The 18,011-nt window shown below is 41.8% G+C and overlaps 2 protein-coding genes across 5 annotated transcripts in view; one reads left to right on the forward strand and one right to left on the reverse strand.

The window, feature by feature from the left end:
• Positions 1–4,259, reverse strand: part of HPS5 (HPS5 biogenesis of lysosomal organelles complex 2 subunit 2) — a 43,620-nt gene extending 39,361 nt beyond the window's left edge. For 2 of the 4 annotated variants that reach the window (XM_030829712.1, XM_030829716.1), the window contains exon 1: positions 4,132–4,259. The gene's annotated coding sequence lies outside the window, so the exon portion shown is untranslated. The remainder of the gene's footprint in view (positions 1–4,131) is intronic. The other 2 variants (XM_030829713.1, XM_030829714.1) reach the window with 2 other exon arrangements.
• A 79-nt stretch (positions 4,260–4,338) lies between these two features.
• Positions 4,339–18,011, forward strand: part of GTF2H1 (general transcription factor IIH subunit 1) — a 46,668-nt gene continuing 32,995 nt past the window's right edge. The window contains exons 1-2 of the mRNA XM_003254290.4: positions 4,339–4,812; positions 15,362–15,530. Of these exons, the coding sequence (XP_003254338.1) occupies positions 15,377–15,530 (154 nt within the window). The 5' untranslated portion in view covers positions 4,339–4,812; positions 15,362–15,376. The remainder of the gene's footprint in view (positions 4,813–15,361; positions 15,531–18,011) is intronic.

An 18,011-nucleotide genomic window follows, 5' to 3' on the forward strand; every position in this document is an offset into this window, starting at 1 on the left:
CATTTAACAAATATGTGGGGAACATAGGGACACATGAGAAAGTCCCCAGTATACAGGGACTTAGAAAGAAAACACATACAGGTAACATTGTATGCCACAGTGTGTTTACATCGTGTCATTCCCTGACTCTAAAACTCCCAGAGTAGCAGGTACGGATTCTCAGGGCCCTCCATAATCCTATCCCCCTGTATTATCTAACAGTGTGAGTAAACAGAATAGGCAGAGTAGGATTTAGGAAATGGCCTATCTCCCCAGAGGCAAAACAGCAACCTTGCTGCTGCATTTCTATGAGTAGTAAATCTTCTGTCTTTAGGAGTCTCTCATTAAAACGCAATCTTTTGTAAAGGCCTCAACTTATTAACTGTTATCAGCAAACCCTACAGTTATCAGCTAACAATCTAACAGTGCTTTATAGGAATAGGCCACTAGACTTCTCTCTTCAACCGAGCAGGGGCTTAGTAAGTATGGTGAATGAATGAACACATCTACCAAGTGAGAAGGTACAGGGAATTAGAGCACAAAGAAAAACAAGGGCTTCAACAAAAGAGACTAGATAGGACAGAATAGGGATAAGAATACAAGGTAACAAATGCCAAATAACCAGTGAGTACTTTGTAAAGTAACACGAAAGTTTTTATGTGTTCACTTACTCTCAAATGCACTTTTTTGTCAAATTGCACCAATCTCCAGAAAAAAAGAAAAGAAAATTCTACTCATTAATTATAATTTTTCTCAATCACTTGTTACCTGCCAAATTTAGAAAGCAAATTAATACAACAGAAAAAGTCATAAACTGTTTATACATTCTCGTTGTTTGTTCATGCTTTATGTTTTCGACTTTTTTTCCAGAAACATATATATTCGATCACTCATTTATTCAACAAATTTGTACTGAGCACCCACCTATGTGCCCAACATTATTCTAGGTCCTGGAGATGATAAAGTTCTAACCCTCATAGAGCATACTTTCTAGTGGCAAAATGAAGACTATAATATTTTTTATTGCACACACATAACACAGTCTTATTTTCTGCTAGTAACACTGTTCCTAATACACCTTGACCTCTGCAAGGAGAATGTTCAGCAAAAAAAAAGAAAAAACCCAAAAAGAAACTTTCACATGCCTGTACTCAAAATATTTGAGAATTATTGATCTAAGAAAATCTTCCCTCCTTATTTTCACTCATTCATTTCATTGAGTACCTAGTAAAGTACCAGGCACAGTGGTAAAAATAAGACAAGTAAAATAATTCCAGAAGTCAGTCAGTTTATAATACGGAGGAAAAGACAAATACCACACACACACACACACACACACACACACACACACACACACACACGTCTTATAAGGGAAACATAAGCAAACTGCTTTGTTAGAACTTGACAGGACAGAGGGATCACAGTGAATTAAAGGGAACCGAAGAAAACTCTCTAAGGAAAATAGTACTGATGCTGACTAGGCTTTTATCTCAAGGAAAAAGGAAAGGGTAGCAGGTAGGGTAGCAATAAGCAAATATATAGAGAAGAAAAAAATGCAGAATATACTAGAAGAATACAAATTGAGTCTTTGGTTAAAACATAGGATACAAGCAACGGAATAATGAAAGATAAAACTGGAATCTTAATTTGGGCCCAAGTTACGAAACACTTTGAATTTCAAACCAAAGAACCTGCACTTAACTTGGCAGGCAACAGAAAGGAATTGAAGAATTTGGTGTTGGGAAGTCACACAATTTCTGTAAAGTGCTGTGGGTGGTTAGATGCTAGAAAACAAAGACTTGAGAAAACCGGTGGGTGGTATGGAAATGAGGATAAAACATTTCAATTACTCAAGAAGTATGGTGGAAAAGGAGAAAACCTCTCTTGACTTTATTATTGGGGAGACTCTTCAACAGATTTGTAGGTAGTAGCTAAAAGTAGAGTCTAGAACGAAAGGGACTGAAGATTCAAGAAAAAGATAAAACCATGGTACAGAATCCAAGAGATGGAAAGGAATGATAATATCATAGTGTCTCTTCTACTTGTGATCTTGAAACAAAGAAACTCCGAAGTAGATAAGTCATTTTGCCTTAATCTCGGTAAAAAGAGAATGTCCTGGAAGTTATAATATAATGCGGGGGTGGGCAGGGGGACACACCTAGTAAGTTCTACTGAAAAGAAAAAAAGAATTTAACAGAAATGAGAATGGAAAATAAAAACAGCATAAGCAATGCCAATTCTCAGAGAAGCTGCTGAATGACAGTGTTAAACCAACTTCAACTTTATACTTTATGTTTACTCTCCCTGAAATGACTGCTTCCCTTCCAGATCTTCTTACCCAAACATACCCAGCTTTCAAGATCGCACATGAGCCCTACTTCCTAGAATTCTCAAGATGGAAAAAGATTCATAGGTAATTCAGTGAACATGTCCACCTAATTCAGAAATTAGTTTTGCCCTAGATCCCTGAACATTTTCAGCCATGGAAAGAAAGCACTCACTCTCATGAAGCTGCCAATTCCAGTCCTCCACAGGGCTCACTATTATAAGGTTCTTTTCAATACTATGCTGAAGCCTGATCACTTAGAGCTCTACCATTATTCCTAATTGTATGTAGCTTCTATAGCTGAAGGGAACAAGCTGTCTCTTTCCAAAACAATCCTTCTGTATTTGAAAAGCATTATCAGGTCTTCTAAAAATTTAACATTCCCAGTTCCTTCATCACTCCTGACATGACATTTTCCAACCCTCTGTTCCAGTCAACCTTCTACAGAGGCACTTTAGTTTGCCTAAAAATGAGGTGCCTAGAACTGAGCATAATACTCCTTAAGTAGTTGGATGAGCCCAGAATAGAGTAGAAACACTAACTTCCTGGATCTAGACACTAAGTTTCTATATTACAACCTAAAAATAGTATTAGTTGTGTTTAGGTGGCCATGTTACACGTTGATTCAACAGAGCAAGTGGTCAACTAAAACCCAAAGAAATTGTTTACATAAACAAAATCTTCTTAGCCAGTAGCTACATACAGTAGAACTGAGCTCAAATTGAAAGCTGCTATTAATCAAATGCAACAATGGATATAAAAAGTACCTAGAAATGTACAAATAGTATAAACAGGAACAGCAGAATGCTGATAATTGTTCAAGTTGCGTTAAGTGTACATGAGGGTTCATTTTATTATCCTACTTTTGTCTGCGTTTGAAATTTTCCACAATAAAATTTTAAAAATATATACTTAATATTGTACGAGGCTTCAATAGCTCTATTTCTTGAAAATCTGTTATCTCCTCCCTACTTCTTTTTCCAGCCTCATTTCCCATCTTAACCTCTCTATTCTCCAACTACACTGGACTCGACTCTTTTTTTCTCTTTCATTCCATAAACTTGCTGTGCCTCCATGGTTTAATATATGATGTTTATGGAATCTTCCCCCATTTACCAAAACCCTATCTTTCTGCAAAGCTGAGTTTAAATGTTACTTCTGTGAAGTCACTCTACCAAAAACTAAGAACATAGAAGTTGGCGACAAATGCTTAACCAAAGTAAATGAAACAACTTTTGGGAGACTGGCTTGCCCAAGGATCACAGAGTTCATAAATGGTAGAGCTGAGATTAGAATACACGTCTCCTGAATCCAAATCTCATCATCTTTCCATTATCGTAAAATAGTTCAGTGTTTGTTGCTCACACATCAAATGCAAATACGTTCTCTTTTGCCCCAGTAGGTGCGTGGAAGAAGAGGAGAAAGAAGTAAGAAAGATACCAAAAATTGAAGAAATGAGAAGGGGAAGTTGCAGACTGCCTCATTTCCACAATGGGATCTTTCTATCCAAGAAGAAATGATCAGAAAACAACTCTCTGCCTCAGACAAATGGCGACTGACTCATTCATACATTCATTCATTCAACATTCTGAGTGCCTACTATGTTCCAGGACCTGAACACACCGCTAGAGACACAGGAATGAACAAAACACAATCCCTGCCCACAAAAAGCTCCTTGCCTAGAGGAACTACTACCTTTTTAACAGCAGTAACTTTAATATCTTGAGATCTCTTGAGAGGAGACCCAGTAACCAATTTCCAAAGCCAAGCTCACAGACCAGCAGCCCGGAGGTCCCAGCCCAGCTCCACCACATCCAGGCCAGTACCTCGCAGCTCTCAGTGGATCGGATCTTGTCTCCCGGCTTAGCGCCGGCGAACTCACCGCGCACTAAGAGCGGAACATGAACTTCAGCCTCCCCTCGCGTTCCTCCCCTTCCTTGCTGACGTCATCCAGGAGAGCCGCGGACTGGAGACAACGCTACTAACGGCACTTCCTCATCACGTGACGAGTCACGCCCCTCCTTGCGCGTGGTCCCTCCTTGCGCGTGGTCCCTCCCCCTCAGGCCGCGGTCGCGATTACTCTCTCTACGGCCTCCAGCCGGAGGGCCGTTGCGGGCTGGAGACACGGCGGCGACTGGAACCGGAGGAGTTCTAGGCCAAATGGTTGGGCCAGCCAGGATCCCAGGACCCTTCGCCGCTCGAGACCGGAGAGAGGAAACGAAACAGGCGGGAACCCGTGGGGGAGGGAGGGAACTAGCGGAAGGTGTCATGGCGGCCGCGCTCTCGAGTAACGTGCCGAGGCCCCGCCTTGCTACTTCCGGTCACGTGCCCTCAGACTCCTCGCAGCCAGCGATGGAGGCGAGACCCATAAGTAACAGAGGCGGTGGCGACTGCTGCAGCCACTGGGTTTCGGCCTCTTCCCAGCAGCGGCTCTAAGAAGCGCAGCGGAACTCGACCGGATCCAACCCAGTTAGTTACTTCCTGTCTAGAGTTGTAGCTTCCATCTGGTAAGTTTAGACTGAAGAATGCAGGCGGGTGGGTGGGCGGGCGGGTGAGGAGCTGACAGGCCTGGGGGCCTCAGGACGGCGTGGATTCTACCCCTTTTCCCAGCGTCGCTGTCGCCGTCCTCCCAACGCCCAAGCCTAGCGTCTTGTTTGCCCTTATCCCGAGGCGAGGAAGAGGCGACCCCTAATCTACTTGTCTAAAGGAAGCCTGCTCTTCAGTTGAGAGCAGGTTTACCCAAAGCCAGGATCAGATTTGGCTTATGAGAATGAAGCGGAGGCCTCTCCCAGACAGAGAAGCCCTTCCCGTCAGGAAATGTGCTGTTGAGTCTGGGATTCTGTAAGAGAAAAGCTGTCACCTTGGTGTCTGCACACCTTTTGCTTCCACCTGTCAATCTACCTCTCTTAAAAACCTTCTTAACACGTGCCAGTCCACACACTCCTAGTTTTGGTCATTTGATTGTCGTGTAATGATGAAAAATAGACCATGAGTACCTGGATATAACGTAATTATTTTGTAAATCCCCCAGTGTTCTCAAAGGCCAAATTAAATAAGGAGGTGACTTTTCTTATGTTTTTTAAGAGACAGAGTCTTGCTCTGTCGTCCTGGCTGGAATGCAGTGGCATGATAATAGCTCACTGTAACCTCGAATTCCTGGGCTCAAGCGATTCTCCTGCCTAGACCTCCCAAAGCGCCAGAATTATGCCACAGTGCCTGGCCCCAAATGACTCCTAAACTCCAATTTTAGCATAAGTAAAATGGGGATGGGGAAAGAAGATATGAAAAATACACCTTTTGTCCATTTGAAGACCCAGTCTTAAAAACAAACAAAAACAAAAAAACTGAGTGGTTTGAATGAAATATGCTTTGCAGTGAGTATTGATTCCATACAAACCAATATCCAGACTTGTGATTTTCAAATATTTTAAAGGAGTGGAACAATTTCTCCCCATGAATTTTTATCTGGAACCCAATATATAAAGCAGCATGCTCTGGTGGAACTAAATTTAAGAGGGCCAGGCCCCACCACCCCACTTAACTTCTATCCTAGAGGCCACTCCTTGGAACACAGTTTGAAAACCACTGAACTGGACTTAGGTAATTAAGCCAAAGTTGACAACCTTAAGATTTTTTAAAAGACAAAACCAGAGCAGTTGAGATGGAGAAGTCACAACCGCAGGGAAGGTAACCTCTAGTAGCAGGCCTTGGGCTTACAGAAGGACTAGACTCTGGAGAGAACTTTGTACCTGTTAGCAGGCTTAAGTCTCTCATTCAAAAAGGAGAAACAGGGGGCGGTGGTCAAGCTGTATCAGACTGGGGGCGAGGGGGGATCGAGGAGGAGATGAGACATCTGGCTAACGGTGAACCGTCTCGACTAAAAACAAAAATAGCGGGGGGGGGGCGCTGGTAGCTACTGGGGCTGAGGCAGGAGATGGGGAACCCGGGAGGCGGAGCTGCAGTGAGCGAGATCGGCCACTGCTCCAGCTGCGGGACAGAGCAAGACTCGTCTCAAAAAAAAAAAAAAATAAAAAAAAAAAAAAAAAAAAAAATAAAAAAAAGGAGAAAAAAGAGATGGTCTGCTGTCCTCACTCAGCCGACATTTTTTTTTTTTTGAGACGGAGTTTTGCTCTTGTTGCCCAGGCTAGAGTGCAATGGCGCGATCTCTGCTCACTGCAACCTCCATCTACCGGGTTCAAAGGCTTCTCCTGCCTCAGCCTCCCCAGCGGCTGGGACCACAGGCGCACGCCATCATGCCTGGCTAATTTTTGTATTTTTAGTAGAGACGGGGTTTCACCATGTTGACCAGGCCATTCAGCCGACTTGTAGCAGTGCAACAGATTGGTAAGTTTGAGTCTCTCTTAGGTGATACTAAATACACATTGCAGTACAAATGTGAAAAAAAATCAAAGCAAATTCAGAGAGGGCTTTTGAAAAATACTAGGAAAATTGGTGCAGTGTGGGAGAATAATCAGTTAAAAGTAGTGAAGCCAGCGACCAGCACCAGTCCTGGGTTGTGAATGCTTCCTGTGTGTACTGCCCTCAAGGCTTGTAACTTCTCCCTGCTGGTACCATGTGTCCTGCCCTCTGATAACCTGTTTCTCTGTGCTGTTTTATTCCCTACCATCAGAATGTTGTCTGGCATACCTTGAGCTTTCCTAGCATTTTGGCCACCATTTATCTCTGCCTTATGGATACTGCTGATAGAGATGTCTTTGTGTCCTTCTTTCTTTCTCTTTCCTGCCTTCAGTTTGGCAGTATCAGCCACTGACCTAGTAGTTTCTCTTGATTACCAACTGATTACTCTTCTCTCAATTTTGGTAATATACTCTTGTCAGCATGCAGTATTTATTAGTGGATAGGAGCATATTTTCCTCTGTCATGCATCTCTGTCGCATTTTCCTCCTGCCTCTTCCCTGCACTGCTGTAAAATGTACAAGTGCTCCGTCCTAAAATTGCCACATCAGTTATTCTCCTTAATCTCTTCCTTGTCTGTGAAATTATCCTTAAAACAGTACATTTTGGTCACTCTTTACGTACTTATAAAGTTATTCCCTTTAATGCTGAATTGTTCAAACAGTTTTGGATTGCTTGATGACAAGCAGCATTCCAAATCTCCATTTTTGTATGCTGGCAGATATAACAGTGCTCTCTAGTAATCCTTCTTTCAGAAGATGATTTCACTTTCACTTGTTGCTCCCTATCTCCTCTCCTCCATTTATCTCTTGCACATTGGAAAAGGGGATGTAGGTAATGGAAATGCAGAGGTGCAGTAATGTAAAGATTTGTGTTCAACCAGTTCAGCTTCTTCCTTATCACTGTTTCCTTTTAAGGGCAAGATCCAGTTATTAGAATCTGTATGAGAAATGGTACATTGATCTGTGAATTGAAAACTTTAGTGGTTCCTGGAGTTTAAGCAAAGATGTATATGCAAAGATTCGTTATTATGTCTTAGCAAGAGATTGTATTCTTTTAACAGCAAGATCTTAAATGATGTCATTGATATTTCTTGGACTCTTCCTATAGGCCAAACACTATATGTACTGGCTGCTATATTACAGAGAACCCAACATATATGGCCTCTGCCCTCCCTTATGAAGCTTGCAATCTGTCAGGAGACGTATACATTAAAAGAATTACATTAAAAATTATGTTGTTGTAAGTGCCATGAAGAAAATAATAGGAGACTTTAGCTGGTAACTTTGAAGCTTAACATAGACTGAAAAAAAAATGAAAGCCAGTTGATGGGAAAGGAAGAGAATGTACGAAGGCTCAGAGCAAGGTATATGAATTTAGATTCAGACAAATACATTTTTAACTGCAAATAAATTAATGCCTTTACTAGAGATCTTGCTATTTAAAGAAGTCTTATAGCAGACCATTTCATAAAGTAAATAGTCTTTTAGTAAAGCGAGATCTTCGTTGACTGGATCTGTTTAAATATAGCCTACACCAATAACTTTGATAAATTTCTATGGCTCTTATAGAGTTCTCCTGGGAAGAAGTGTTTGCCACTCAAGGAATATACTCAAGAAAAACCTGGAAATCACAGAAGGCATTGTAAGATAGGTACAGTGATTCTGTTAAACCTCCTGAAATTGGTCCTTGAACAATTAAGAGGTGCTACAGATGACCAGGAAAATTTACCAAGCAAATTAGCCGTGAGACAATTGACCAGTTGTGCCCAATGTGCGGTAATTTATCTCAGATTTATTTTTTAAATTTCCCCATAAATGAATTTTTATATAAATGGTTTTATATGTTATATATAAGAGGTTATGGCTGGGCGCGGTGGCTCACGCCTGTAATCCAGCACTTTGGGAGGCTGAGGCAGGCAGATCACCTGAGGTCAGGAGTTTGAGACCAGCCTGGCCAACATGGCAAAACCCCATCTCTACCAAATATAGAAAAATTAGCGAGGCATGGTGGTGCGTGCCTGTAATCCCACCTACTTGAGAGTCTGAGGCAAGGGAATCTTTTTGAATCCGGGAGGTGGAGGTTGCAGTAAGCCGAAATGAGGCCACTGCACTCCAGCCTGGGTGACAGAACAAGACTCCTTCTCAAAAAAAAAAGGTTATGTTTTTTCCCAGTTGATGTAGTCAGTTCTGTCTCATGTATTCTCCACTTTGCAGTTTCTCTCTTCATGCATTTTTTTTTTTGCCTTCTCAACTCATAAAGGTTTTTGTATTATTTTCCAATGCTAACACTTTATTTTTGCCTGTATGCCCAGTTAATTGGGAGACTTGCTCTATCAGCTGTCTTTGCTCACTGCTTTTCTTCCAACTACTGACATACTTAAAATTATCCTACTTAAGTAGTATAATGAAATATCAACATACTTAAAATTATTTGCCAACTTCCCCCTCAAATCCTCCCCTCTCATCTTTCTTAGATTTTAATTCATTTTTCTTAAAACATGTTTCCTAATTTTTATGGTTTGCAGTCCAGTTTGATATTCTACAGAGTGGGCTTTTTAAAATATGTTCTCCAACTCCCGACCTCAAGTGATCCACCTGCCTCAAAACCCCATCTCTAAAAAAAAAAAAATTAAAAAATTAGCTGGGCGTGGTGGCAGATGCCTATAATCCCAGCTACTCGGGAGGTTCTGGCAGAAGAACTGCATAGTTATATGTTTATTATAAAGAATACTAGAAAATTAATGTTAAAATAAACTACTGAAAATAGAAAACACTGTTTTCAAATTCTCACACTAGCACCCCTAACACTTTCCTGGGTTACCTTTATAAACATTTGGTTTGATAGAGAAGAAACTCTTGGGAAGACTTTTTTTTTTTAATAACTGCTTTAGTATAAAATACATAATTATTATAGATCAGAAAAGAGAACATTTAAATCATCTGTATTTTTATCACCCATAGATAATCATTAAATTTGGTATCTATCCCTTCAGTCGCATGTATTTTCAGAGTAACATAGTGGAATTTCAAAGACAGACTGACCCAGATTCAAACCCATTTCTGCTACTTCCCTGATGCTTTAAGAAAGCATCTTGATTTCTCAGACCCAGTTTCCTTATCTACAAAATGTAACTAATAATAGAACCTACCTCATGGGATTATTAACTGGGGACTGAGATAATGTCTATAAGAAACTTAGTCCAGCACCTGACACATTATTAAGCATTTAGCAAATTCTAGATGATGGAGAATATTATTTTGAGACAGTGTCTCACTCTGTCACCCAGACTGGAGTACAGTGGTGTCATCACGGCTCCATCTCCCTGGGCTCAGGTAATCCTCCCATTTCAGCCTCCCGAGTTGCTGGGACTACAGATGTGTACCACCAGGCCCAGCTAATTTTTATAGTTTTTGTAGGGACAGGGTTTTGCTATGTTGCACGGGCTGGTCGCAAACTCCTGGTCTCAGGCAATCTGTCCGCCTCAGCTTCCCAAAGTGATGAGATTATAGACGTGAGCCACCCTGCCCAGCCTAAATTTTAGATTTTTTTAAATTTAAGAACATGGGGCAGGCCAGGCGTAGTGGCTCACGCCTGTAATCCCAGCACTTTGGGAGACTGAGGCGGGGGATCACTAGGTCAGTTCGAGAGCAGCCTGATAACATGGTGAAACCCCATCTCTACTAAACATACAAAAATTAGTCAGCCGTGGTGGCATGTGCCTCTAACCCCCAGTTACTGAGGAGGCTGAGGCAGGAGAATCACTTGAACTGGGGAGGCGGAGGTTGCAGTAAGCCAAGATCGGGCCACTGCACTCCAGCCTGGGTGACAGAGTGAGACTCCGTCTCAAAAAAAATAAAAGAGAGTATGGGGCCAGGCACGGTGGCTCACGCCTGTAATCCCAGCACTTCGGGAGACCGAGGCAGGTGGATCACCTGAGGTCAGGAGTACAAGACCAGCCTGGCCAACATGGCGAAACCCCGTCTCTACTAAAAAATACAAAAATTAGCCAGGCATGGTGGCAGGAACCTGTAATCCCAGCTACTTGGGGGGCTGAGGCAGGCAGAATTTCTTGGAACTGGGAGGAGGAGGTTGCAGTGAGCCAAGATCACGCCACTGCACTCCAGCCTGGGTGACAGAGCAAGACTCCATCTCAAAAAAAAAAAATTTATGGAATCATGCCGGGCACAGTGGCTCACACCTGAAATCCCAGCACTTTGGGAGGCTGAGGCGGGCGGATCACTTGCGTCCAGGAGTTCGAGACCAGCCTGGCTAACACGGCGAAACTCCATCTCTACCAAAAATACAAAAAATTAGCCAGGCACGGTGGCACATGCCTGTAGTCCCGGCTACTCTGGAGGTTGAGGCAGGAGAATCGCTTGAACCCGGGAGGTGGAGGTTGCAGTGAGCCGAGATCGTGCCACTGCACTCCAGCCTGGGTGACAGTGAGACTCCATCTCAAAAAAAAAAAAGAATATGGAATCAAACTACATGCCTTTTTTTCTGTGTATCTTTTCGTGTCATCAAATAGTCTTAAAACAGTTTTTTAAACTTCAAGAAGGGAAAACTCTCAAAGTCTTAAGACATCAAATAAGTCAGTTAAAAGATGGTATTGTTTATTAAGAATTGTGATCCTTTATCATATTTGATATATGGATATCAAAATGGGATTGTAAGAAAACAGAAATTCTCAGTGGTGAGTAAAAATCACAAAATAATGAACTTGAATGTATTTTATGATTACATTTGTAAGGTGGGTCCAGATAAGGTAAGCACAATTAAAAATGAGGAAAATTGATGTTAAGGTTGTGACATTATGGAATTTTTAAAATCCCTTTTTAATTAAAAGCAGTCATCTAATCGGGCTTTATTCCAGCATTTGCAAATGCCTACATAATGCAGACTATCTCTACCTGCATGACTCAGCAGTACCTCACATTCATCATGTCTGGAACTGAATTCCTTATCTTCACTTTCAAATCTGCTCTTCTCATTAATTTCTGAAAATGGTACCACTGTGCTCATGTCAGTAAGGCTCAGAAATGGGGTATGGGCAAGCAACTGTGACGCTTCCTTCAGCACTTTAACAGTGTTCATTCTGCTGCTTCAGTGGTCCTTGTCCCTTCCTCTCCAGTCTCTCCTGCTGCTCACAGATTAATTTCTAAAATACAGATCACTCCCCTATTCAAAAGTCTTCAGAAGTTTTCTGTTGTTTGCCACATAGGGTGGCCTTCTCCACTATATGCCTCCATCTTAACCATCCAACCTCATATCCTACTGATCTCATGAACCTTATGCTATATCCTAAGCAGATTACTCATTCCTAGAGAGTTTCAATCCACTGCCCCAAACTATTCCCTCTGACACTGTTTCCCTTTACTTTCTGTGTAGAAGTCCTCTCTTCAAGACCCAATTTATAACCAAACTATGTATTAAAAAGAATGAACTGATACATACGCAACAATGTGGTGGATTTCAAAAAACATGTTAAGCAAAAAACTAGAGACAAAAGGAGTACATACTGTATGAATCCTTTCATGTGAAATCCTAGAACAGATAAAAACTAATCTGTGGTGATAGAAATCAGAATAGTTGCTGGAGGTTGGGGAAAAGAGATTGACCTGAAGGAAATATGAGGGAATGTTCAAGGGTGACTGAAATGTTCTGTGTCTCATTTTGGTAACTGTAAATGGGTGTGTACTATTGTCAAAACGCATCGAACAGAATGCCTAAGACCTATGCATTTGTTGGTTTGTTAATTATATCTTAGTTTTTTAAAATGGCTTTTAAAAAATTCTGTGGCCAACATTTCTCATGGCTTTCTGAGTGAAGAAACTGCCTCTGAGTCCTAACTTGGAACATTTTTATGTCCCTTTTGGGACTTCATGTCGTGGGTAGCAACTGTCTGAGGCAGGTGGCACCAGTAGTAAAAAGAATTTGCCAAGACAGTTGTAGGTAAAGAAAGGCAGATTTGTTAGAGAAAGTAGGAAAATATGTTGCAAGAAAGCAACGTGCAGATTAGCAAGCGGAGAGCTGACTGCAAGGAGACAAAAGCTTCCAAGGGGATTTTATAGGATTGTGCTTTTGCTGAAGAGGGCTACATGAAGTACTGATAACACCAAGGCTGCAGTGAGCTAACTTGCATTTTTCTATCCGCTGAGGGTCTGGTGATAAGTGGGGCACAGCAAGATTGTGAATTATTTGCATGGGAGGGCTGTGTGTCCCGGACCATGAAGAAAGGCTGACTTGTAGCTTATCTGCTTTTTCTTTTTGCTTTCCCCTGCTCCCACCAGCCTGACTCCTTTTCCCTACTTAGAACTCTACACACATTCTAATTAGTATACACTAACAAATAGCACACATATACACACTTGCTCGCTACACTGGAAGATCTTTGAAAGCAGAAATCAACAGACATTCATCTTTGGATAGTCCCCAGGCTCCTTGGCTCAGTACAAATTTGTTGGATAAATGTATAGAATAGCCTGTAAAGACCTATAAAAGGGGTATCTGACTACTCATACTTGAGATAATCAACTTCAGAGAAAGCAAGGTTTCACTTTTTTCCCTTGTATTTTTTATTTCTAACTCATTGTTTGAGTGAATAAGAAGTAATAATTGTTTTAATCCAGTGGTTTGTTTTGTTTTGTTTTGTTTTGAGACAGGGTTTCACTTTCATCCCCAGGCTGGAGTACAATGTTGCGATCTCACCTCACTGTAGCCTCTGCCTCCTGGGCTCAGGCAATTCTGCTGATTCTCCTGCTTCAGCCTTCCAAGTAGCTGGGACTGCAGGAGCACATCCTTTTGCCTGGCTAATTTTTGTATTTTTTGTGGGAATGGGTTTCACCATGTTGCCCAGACTGGTCTCGAGCTCCTGAGCTCGAGTGATCCACCTGCCACAGCCTCCCAAAGTGCTGGGATTATAGACAGGAGCCACCGTGCCCAGCCATATTTATTAATCTTAAGAGGTGATGGTTTGCTGGGTGCAGTGGCTCACACCTGTAATCCCAGCACTTTGGGAGGCCAAGGTGGGTGGATCACCTGAGGTCAAGAGTTCGAGACCAGCCTGACCAACATGGAGAAACCCCGTCTCTACTAAAAATGCAAAAATAGCCGGGCGTGGTGGCACATGCCTGTAATCCCAGCTGCTCAGGAGGCTGAGGCAGGAGAATCGCTTGAACACAGGAGGCAAAGGTTGTGGCGAGCTGAGATCACACCATTGCACTCCAGCCTGGGCAACAAAAGTGAAACTCCATCTCAAAAAAAAAAGAGGTGATGGTTTAAGTGGGTTTTTTTTTTTTTGTAACTTTATAACAAGAATGTCTGATTTCTGTTGTTTTTAATCCCTGCCATACTCCCATTCCTAATACTTATTTTCCCATTATGTTCAAATAGAAGTTCAATTATTTTGGAGAACTAATGGCAGATCCAGTATTTCATTGTTCCCATTTTATTTGTTTAGAGACACGGTCTCACTCAGTTACCCAGGTTGTAGTACGGTGTGGTGATTATAGCTCACTGCCGCCTCAAACTCCTGGGCTCAAGCAGTTCTCCCACCTTGGCCTCCCAAAGTAATTAGACCTATTTTTTATACAGACGGGGTCTCACTTTGTTGACAAGGCTGGTCTCAAACTCTTGGGCTCAAGTGATACCTCCTGCCTTGGCCCCCCAAATTGCAGGGGTTACAGGTGTAAGCCACCTCACTTGGCCTGTTTTCATTTGTTTTAACCCTCAGAAAAATGTTTCAGTAAAGCTTCACTTATTTGCCCAGGGCAAACGTAATTGTTAAATTATATTTTGGCCATTCCTCTGGGGATGAAAACTAAAGTCATAACTTCACCAGAAATGGCATATATGTGGCATTGGTGCCACAACTTTCCCCATCCTGGCCCATGGCAGACAGCACCATCAGTCAGCAGTCTTTCTCACTGAGTCCAGCCAGCCACACTCAAGCCTGGAGGATTTGGATTGGGCATTTAAGATTCTCAGAGGCAGGGTTTGGAGGTGGAGGGACCAGACTCTGTCTTAGGTAACTAGTTAGGCATTATACCAATGAATCATGGCCAAGACCTGGAGAGCAGTTGAAGACATTTGAATGTTAAAAGATAGGAAATTAGCATGTGAAGTGTTAAATATTTAGTTATCTCAGTTTTATTTATACAGAAGAAACAGACCAGAAATCAGGAAACTGGTGTGGTTTCAGCTCTGGGAATGGTTCTGGGAAGTCCGCACAAATCTTGCAGATCTTAGTTTCAATTGAAACAAATTTGAACTAAATAATAAATATTACTCTGTAATTCTACAGTTTTACAATTGTAAATATAGACTGTATGAAAGACTACACATTTTCAAATTGTGTGTGTATAAGAATGTAACTGAGGAAAATAAATTGATAATACTTATGAGCATTTAAGTGTTGTATAAATTTACACCTGTGGTATGAGCAAAATGAAATTTAATTGTAGAGGAATGATGCCATGCAACTTTATCTTCAACTTTGAATGAGAAAAGAGAATTTCTTCTTCCCTGTTAATTTCCTACAGTTTAGATTTTATATTTGAAAGGGACTAGAAGTCAACAGATTCAACCCTAATTGACGTGTGGAATAGTTTTTTTCTTCATCTTTTTTTTCTCTCTTAGCACCTTCTAGCCACCATGGCAACCTCATCTGAAGAAGTTTTGCTGATTGTAAAGAAAGTGCGTCAAAAGAAGCAGGATGGAGCTCTATACCTCATGGCAGAAAGAATTGCTTGGGCACCTGAAGGCAAAGATAGATTTACAATCAGCCATATGTATGCAGATATTAAATGTAAGTCAGCTATACTAAGTTCTGATGTATTTGTATGTCATAGTTGCTAGTAATCTTGTAAACAGATTATATAAATAATCTTTATTTTATATCAAAAAATCAACCATGTAGAAATAATTACAAAATGGGGTCACTGAATATATACTATTTTATAACCTGACCTTTTCACTTAATAACAGAACAGGTACAAGTTTACATATAATATGTAAATCTACTTGACGTATAGATCTCCACACACTTTAATAGTTGCATAATACTCCACTAAATGAATATACAATCATGTATTTAACCAGCCCTCTGTGGTTGGACACTTAGGAAGTTTCCAGAATTTTTTTATTGAGGTGTTTGCACTAATATCATTTCAAGGTTGTGTGTGTAGGATACATTTCTGCAAAGAATTTCCTGTTTAATAGTTGATGTGTTTTTTTTGTGTTACTGTTGGTAGGAACAGAGTCTTGATGTGTTGCCCAGGCCGGTCTCAAACTCCTGGCCTCAAGCAACACTCCTGCCTCATCCTCCCAAAGTTCTGGGATTATATGATAGGCATGCACCACCATGCTTGGCCAGGTTTATGCATTTAAAATGCTGATAGATGATGCTAGATTTTCCTTCACTAAAATTGTACCATTTAGGCAAGTTGTCTGATCTTTGCTTATGTGGCCATCTTCTGTTGAGAAGACTCAACCTTACAGTGAATGTAGATGGTGGAATTTCTTTTTATAAATTTCAGGCATGGGCTAGGCACAGTGGCTCACACCTGTAATCCCAGAAGTTTGAGAGGCCAAGGTGAGTGGATCACCTGAGATCAGAAGTTTGAGACCAGCCTGGTCAACATGGTGAAACCCCATTTCTACTAAAAATACAAAAATTAAGGGCTGGGCGCGGTGGCTCACGCCTGTAATCCCAGCACTTTGGGAGGCCAAGGTGGGCGGATCACGAGTTCGGGAGATGGAGACTATCCTGGCTAACACGGTGAAACCCTGTCTCTACTAAAAATACAAAAAAAATTAGCCAGCCGTGATGGCAGGCGCCTGTGGTCCCAGCTACTTGGGAGGCTGAGGCAGGAGAATGGCATGAACCTGGCAGGTGGAGCTTGCAGTGAGCCGAGATCTTGCCGTTGCACTCCAGCCTGGGCGACAGAGTGAGACTCCATCTCAAAAACAAAACAAAACAAAACAAAAAACACAAAAATTAACCGAGAGTGGTGCATGCGCCTGTAATCCCAGCTACTCCAGAGGCTGAGGCAGGAGAGTCACTTGAACGCGGGAGGCAGAGGTTGCCGTGAGTCAAGATCGTGCCATTGCACTCTAGCCTGGGCAACAGAGCAGGACTCCATCTCAAAAAAAAAAAAAAAATGATCTGGATTAGGAGAAACTTAGGGTAACCAACTCCTTGACAAATTATCGTACTTTTAACTGTAATCATTAATTGAATTCATTTATTTCCCTGGATATAAGATTCTTCTCCTAAAGAAAATTCTATGATAATTTCAAGCAATGTGATACCCCCCAAAACGGACAACCTTCAATTTGCAAAGTGCTCAGTTTATAAATTGCTTTGTATACAAACCTCTGTCTTGCCGCAAAGACTTACCTCTACTTTGCTGCAGGAAAGGACCAAGATCCCTGTCTTTCTCCACTGAAATAATTTAGAGTCTTAATTTTCAAAAAAGAGTATTATTTAAAATTCATCAGCCGGGCGCGGTGGCTCACACTTGTAATCCCAGCACTTTGGGAGGCCGAGGCGGGCGGATCACGAGGTCAGGAGATCGAGACTACGGTGAAACCCCGTCTCTAATAAAAATACAAAAAATTAGCCGGGCGTGGTGGCGGGCGCCTGTAGTCCCAGCTACTCGGAGAGGCTGAGGCAGGAGAATGGCGTGAACCCGGGAGGCGGAGCTTGCAGTGAGCCGAGATTGCGCCACTGCACTCCAGCCTGGGCGACAGAGCGAGACTCCTCTCAAAAAAAAAAAAAAAAAATTCATCATAGCTCAGTACTGCCTAAGCCATATGGTCTTTTGTCCACTATCCTGGTAATAGTACCTCCTTTTAAAACTTTATTTCTGGCTGGGCGCAGTGGCTCACACCTGTAATCCCAGCACTCTGGGAGGCCGAGGCGGGTGGATCACGAGGTCAGGAGATCGAGACCATCCTGGCTAACACGATGAAACCCCATCTCTACTAAAAATACAAAAAAATTCTCTGGGCATAGTGACGGGCACCTGTATTCCCAGCTCATCCGGAGCCTGAGGCAGGAGAATGGTATGAACCCAAGAGGCAGAGCTTGCAGTGAGCCAAGATCGTGCCACTGCACTCCAGCCTGGGTGCGAGACTCCTTCTCAAAAAAAAAAAATATATATATATATATATTTCTGAGAGAATGCCCCACAAATTTCTGTTAGTAGCTACTAACATTTCTGTAACAATAGACTTATAAATTAGGAGTATTAGCATCTCTCTCAAATGACAAGCTAACCCCATA

This window comes from Nomascus leucogenys, chromosome 15, assembly GCF_006542625.1.
Source record: "Nomascus leucogenys isolate Asia chromosome 15, Asia_NLE_v1, whole genome shotgun sequence".
Classification (NCBI taxonomy): domain Eukaryota; kingdom Metazoa; phylum Chordata; class Mammalia; order Primates; family Hylobatidae; genus Nomascus; species Nomascus leucogenys.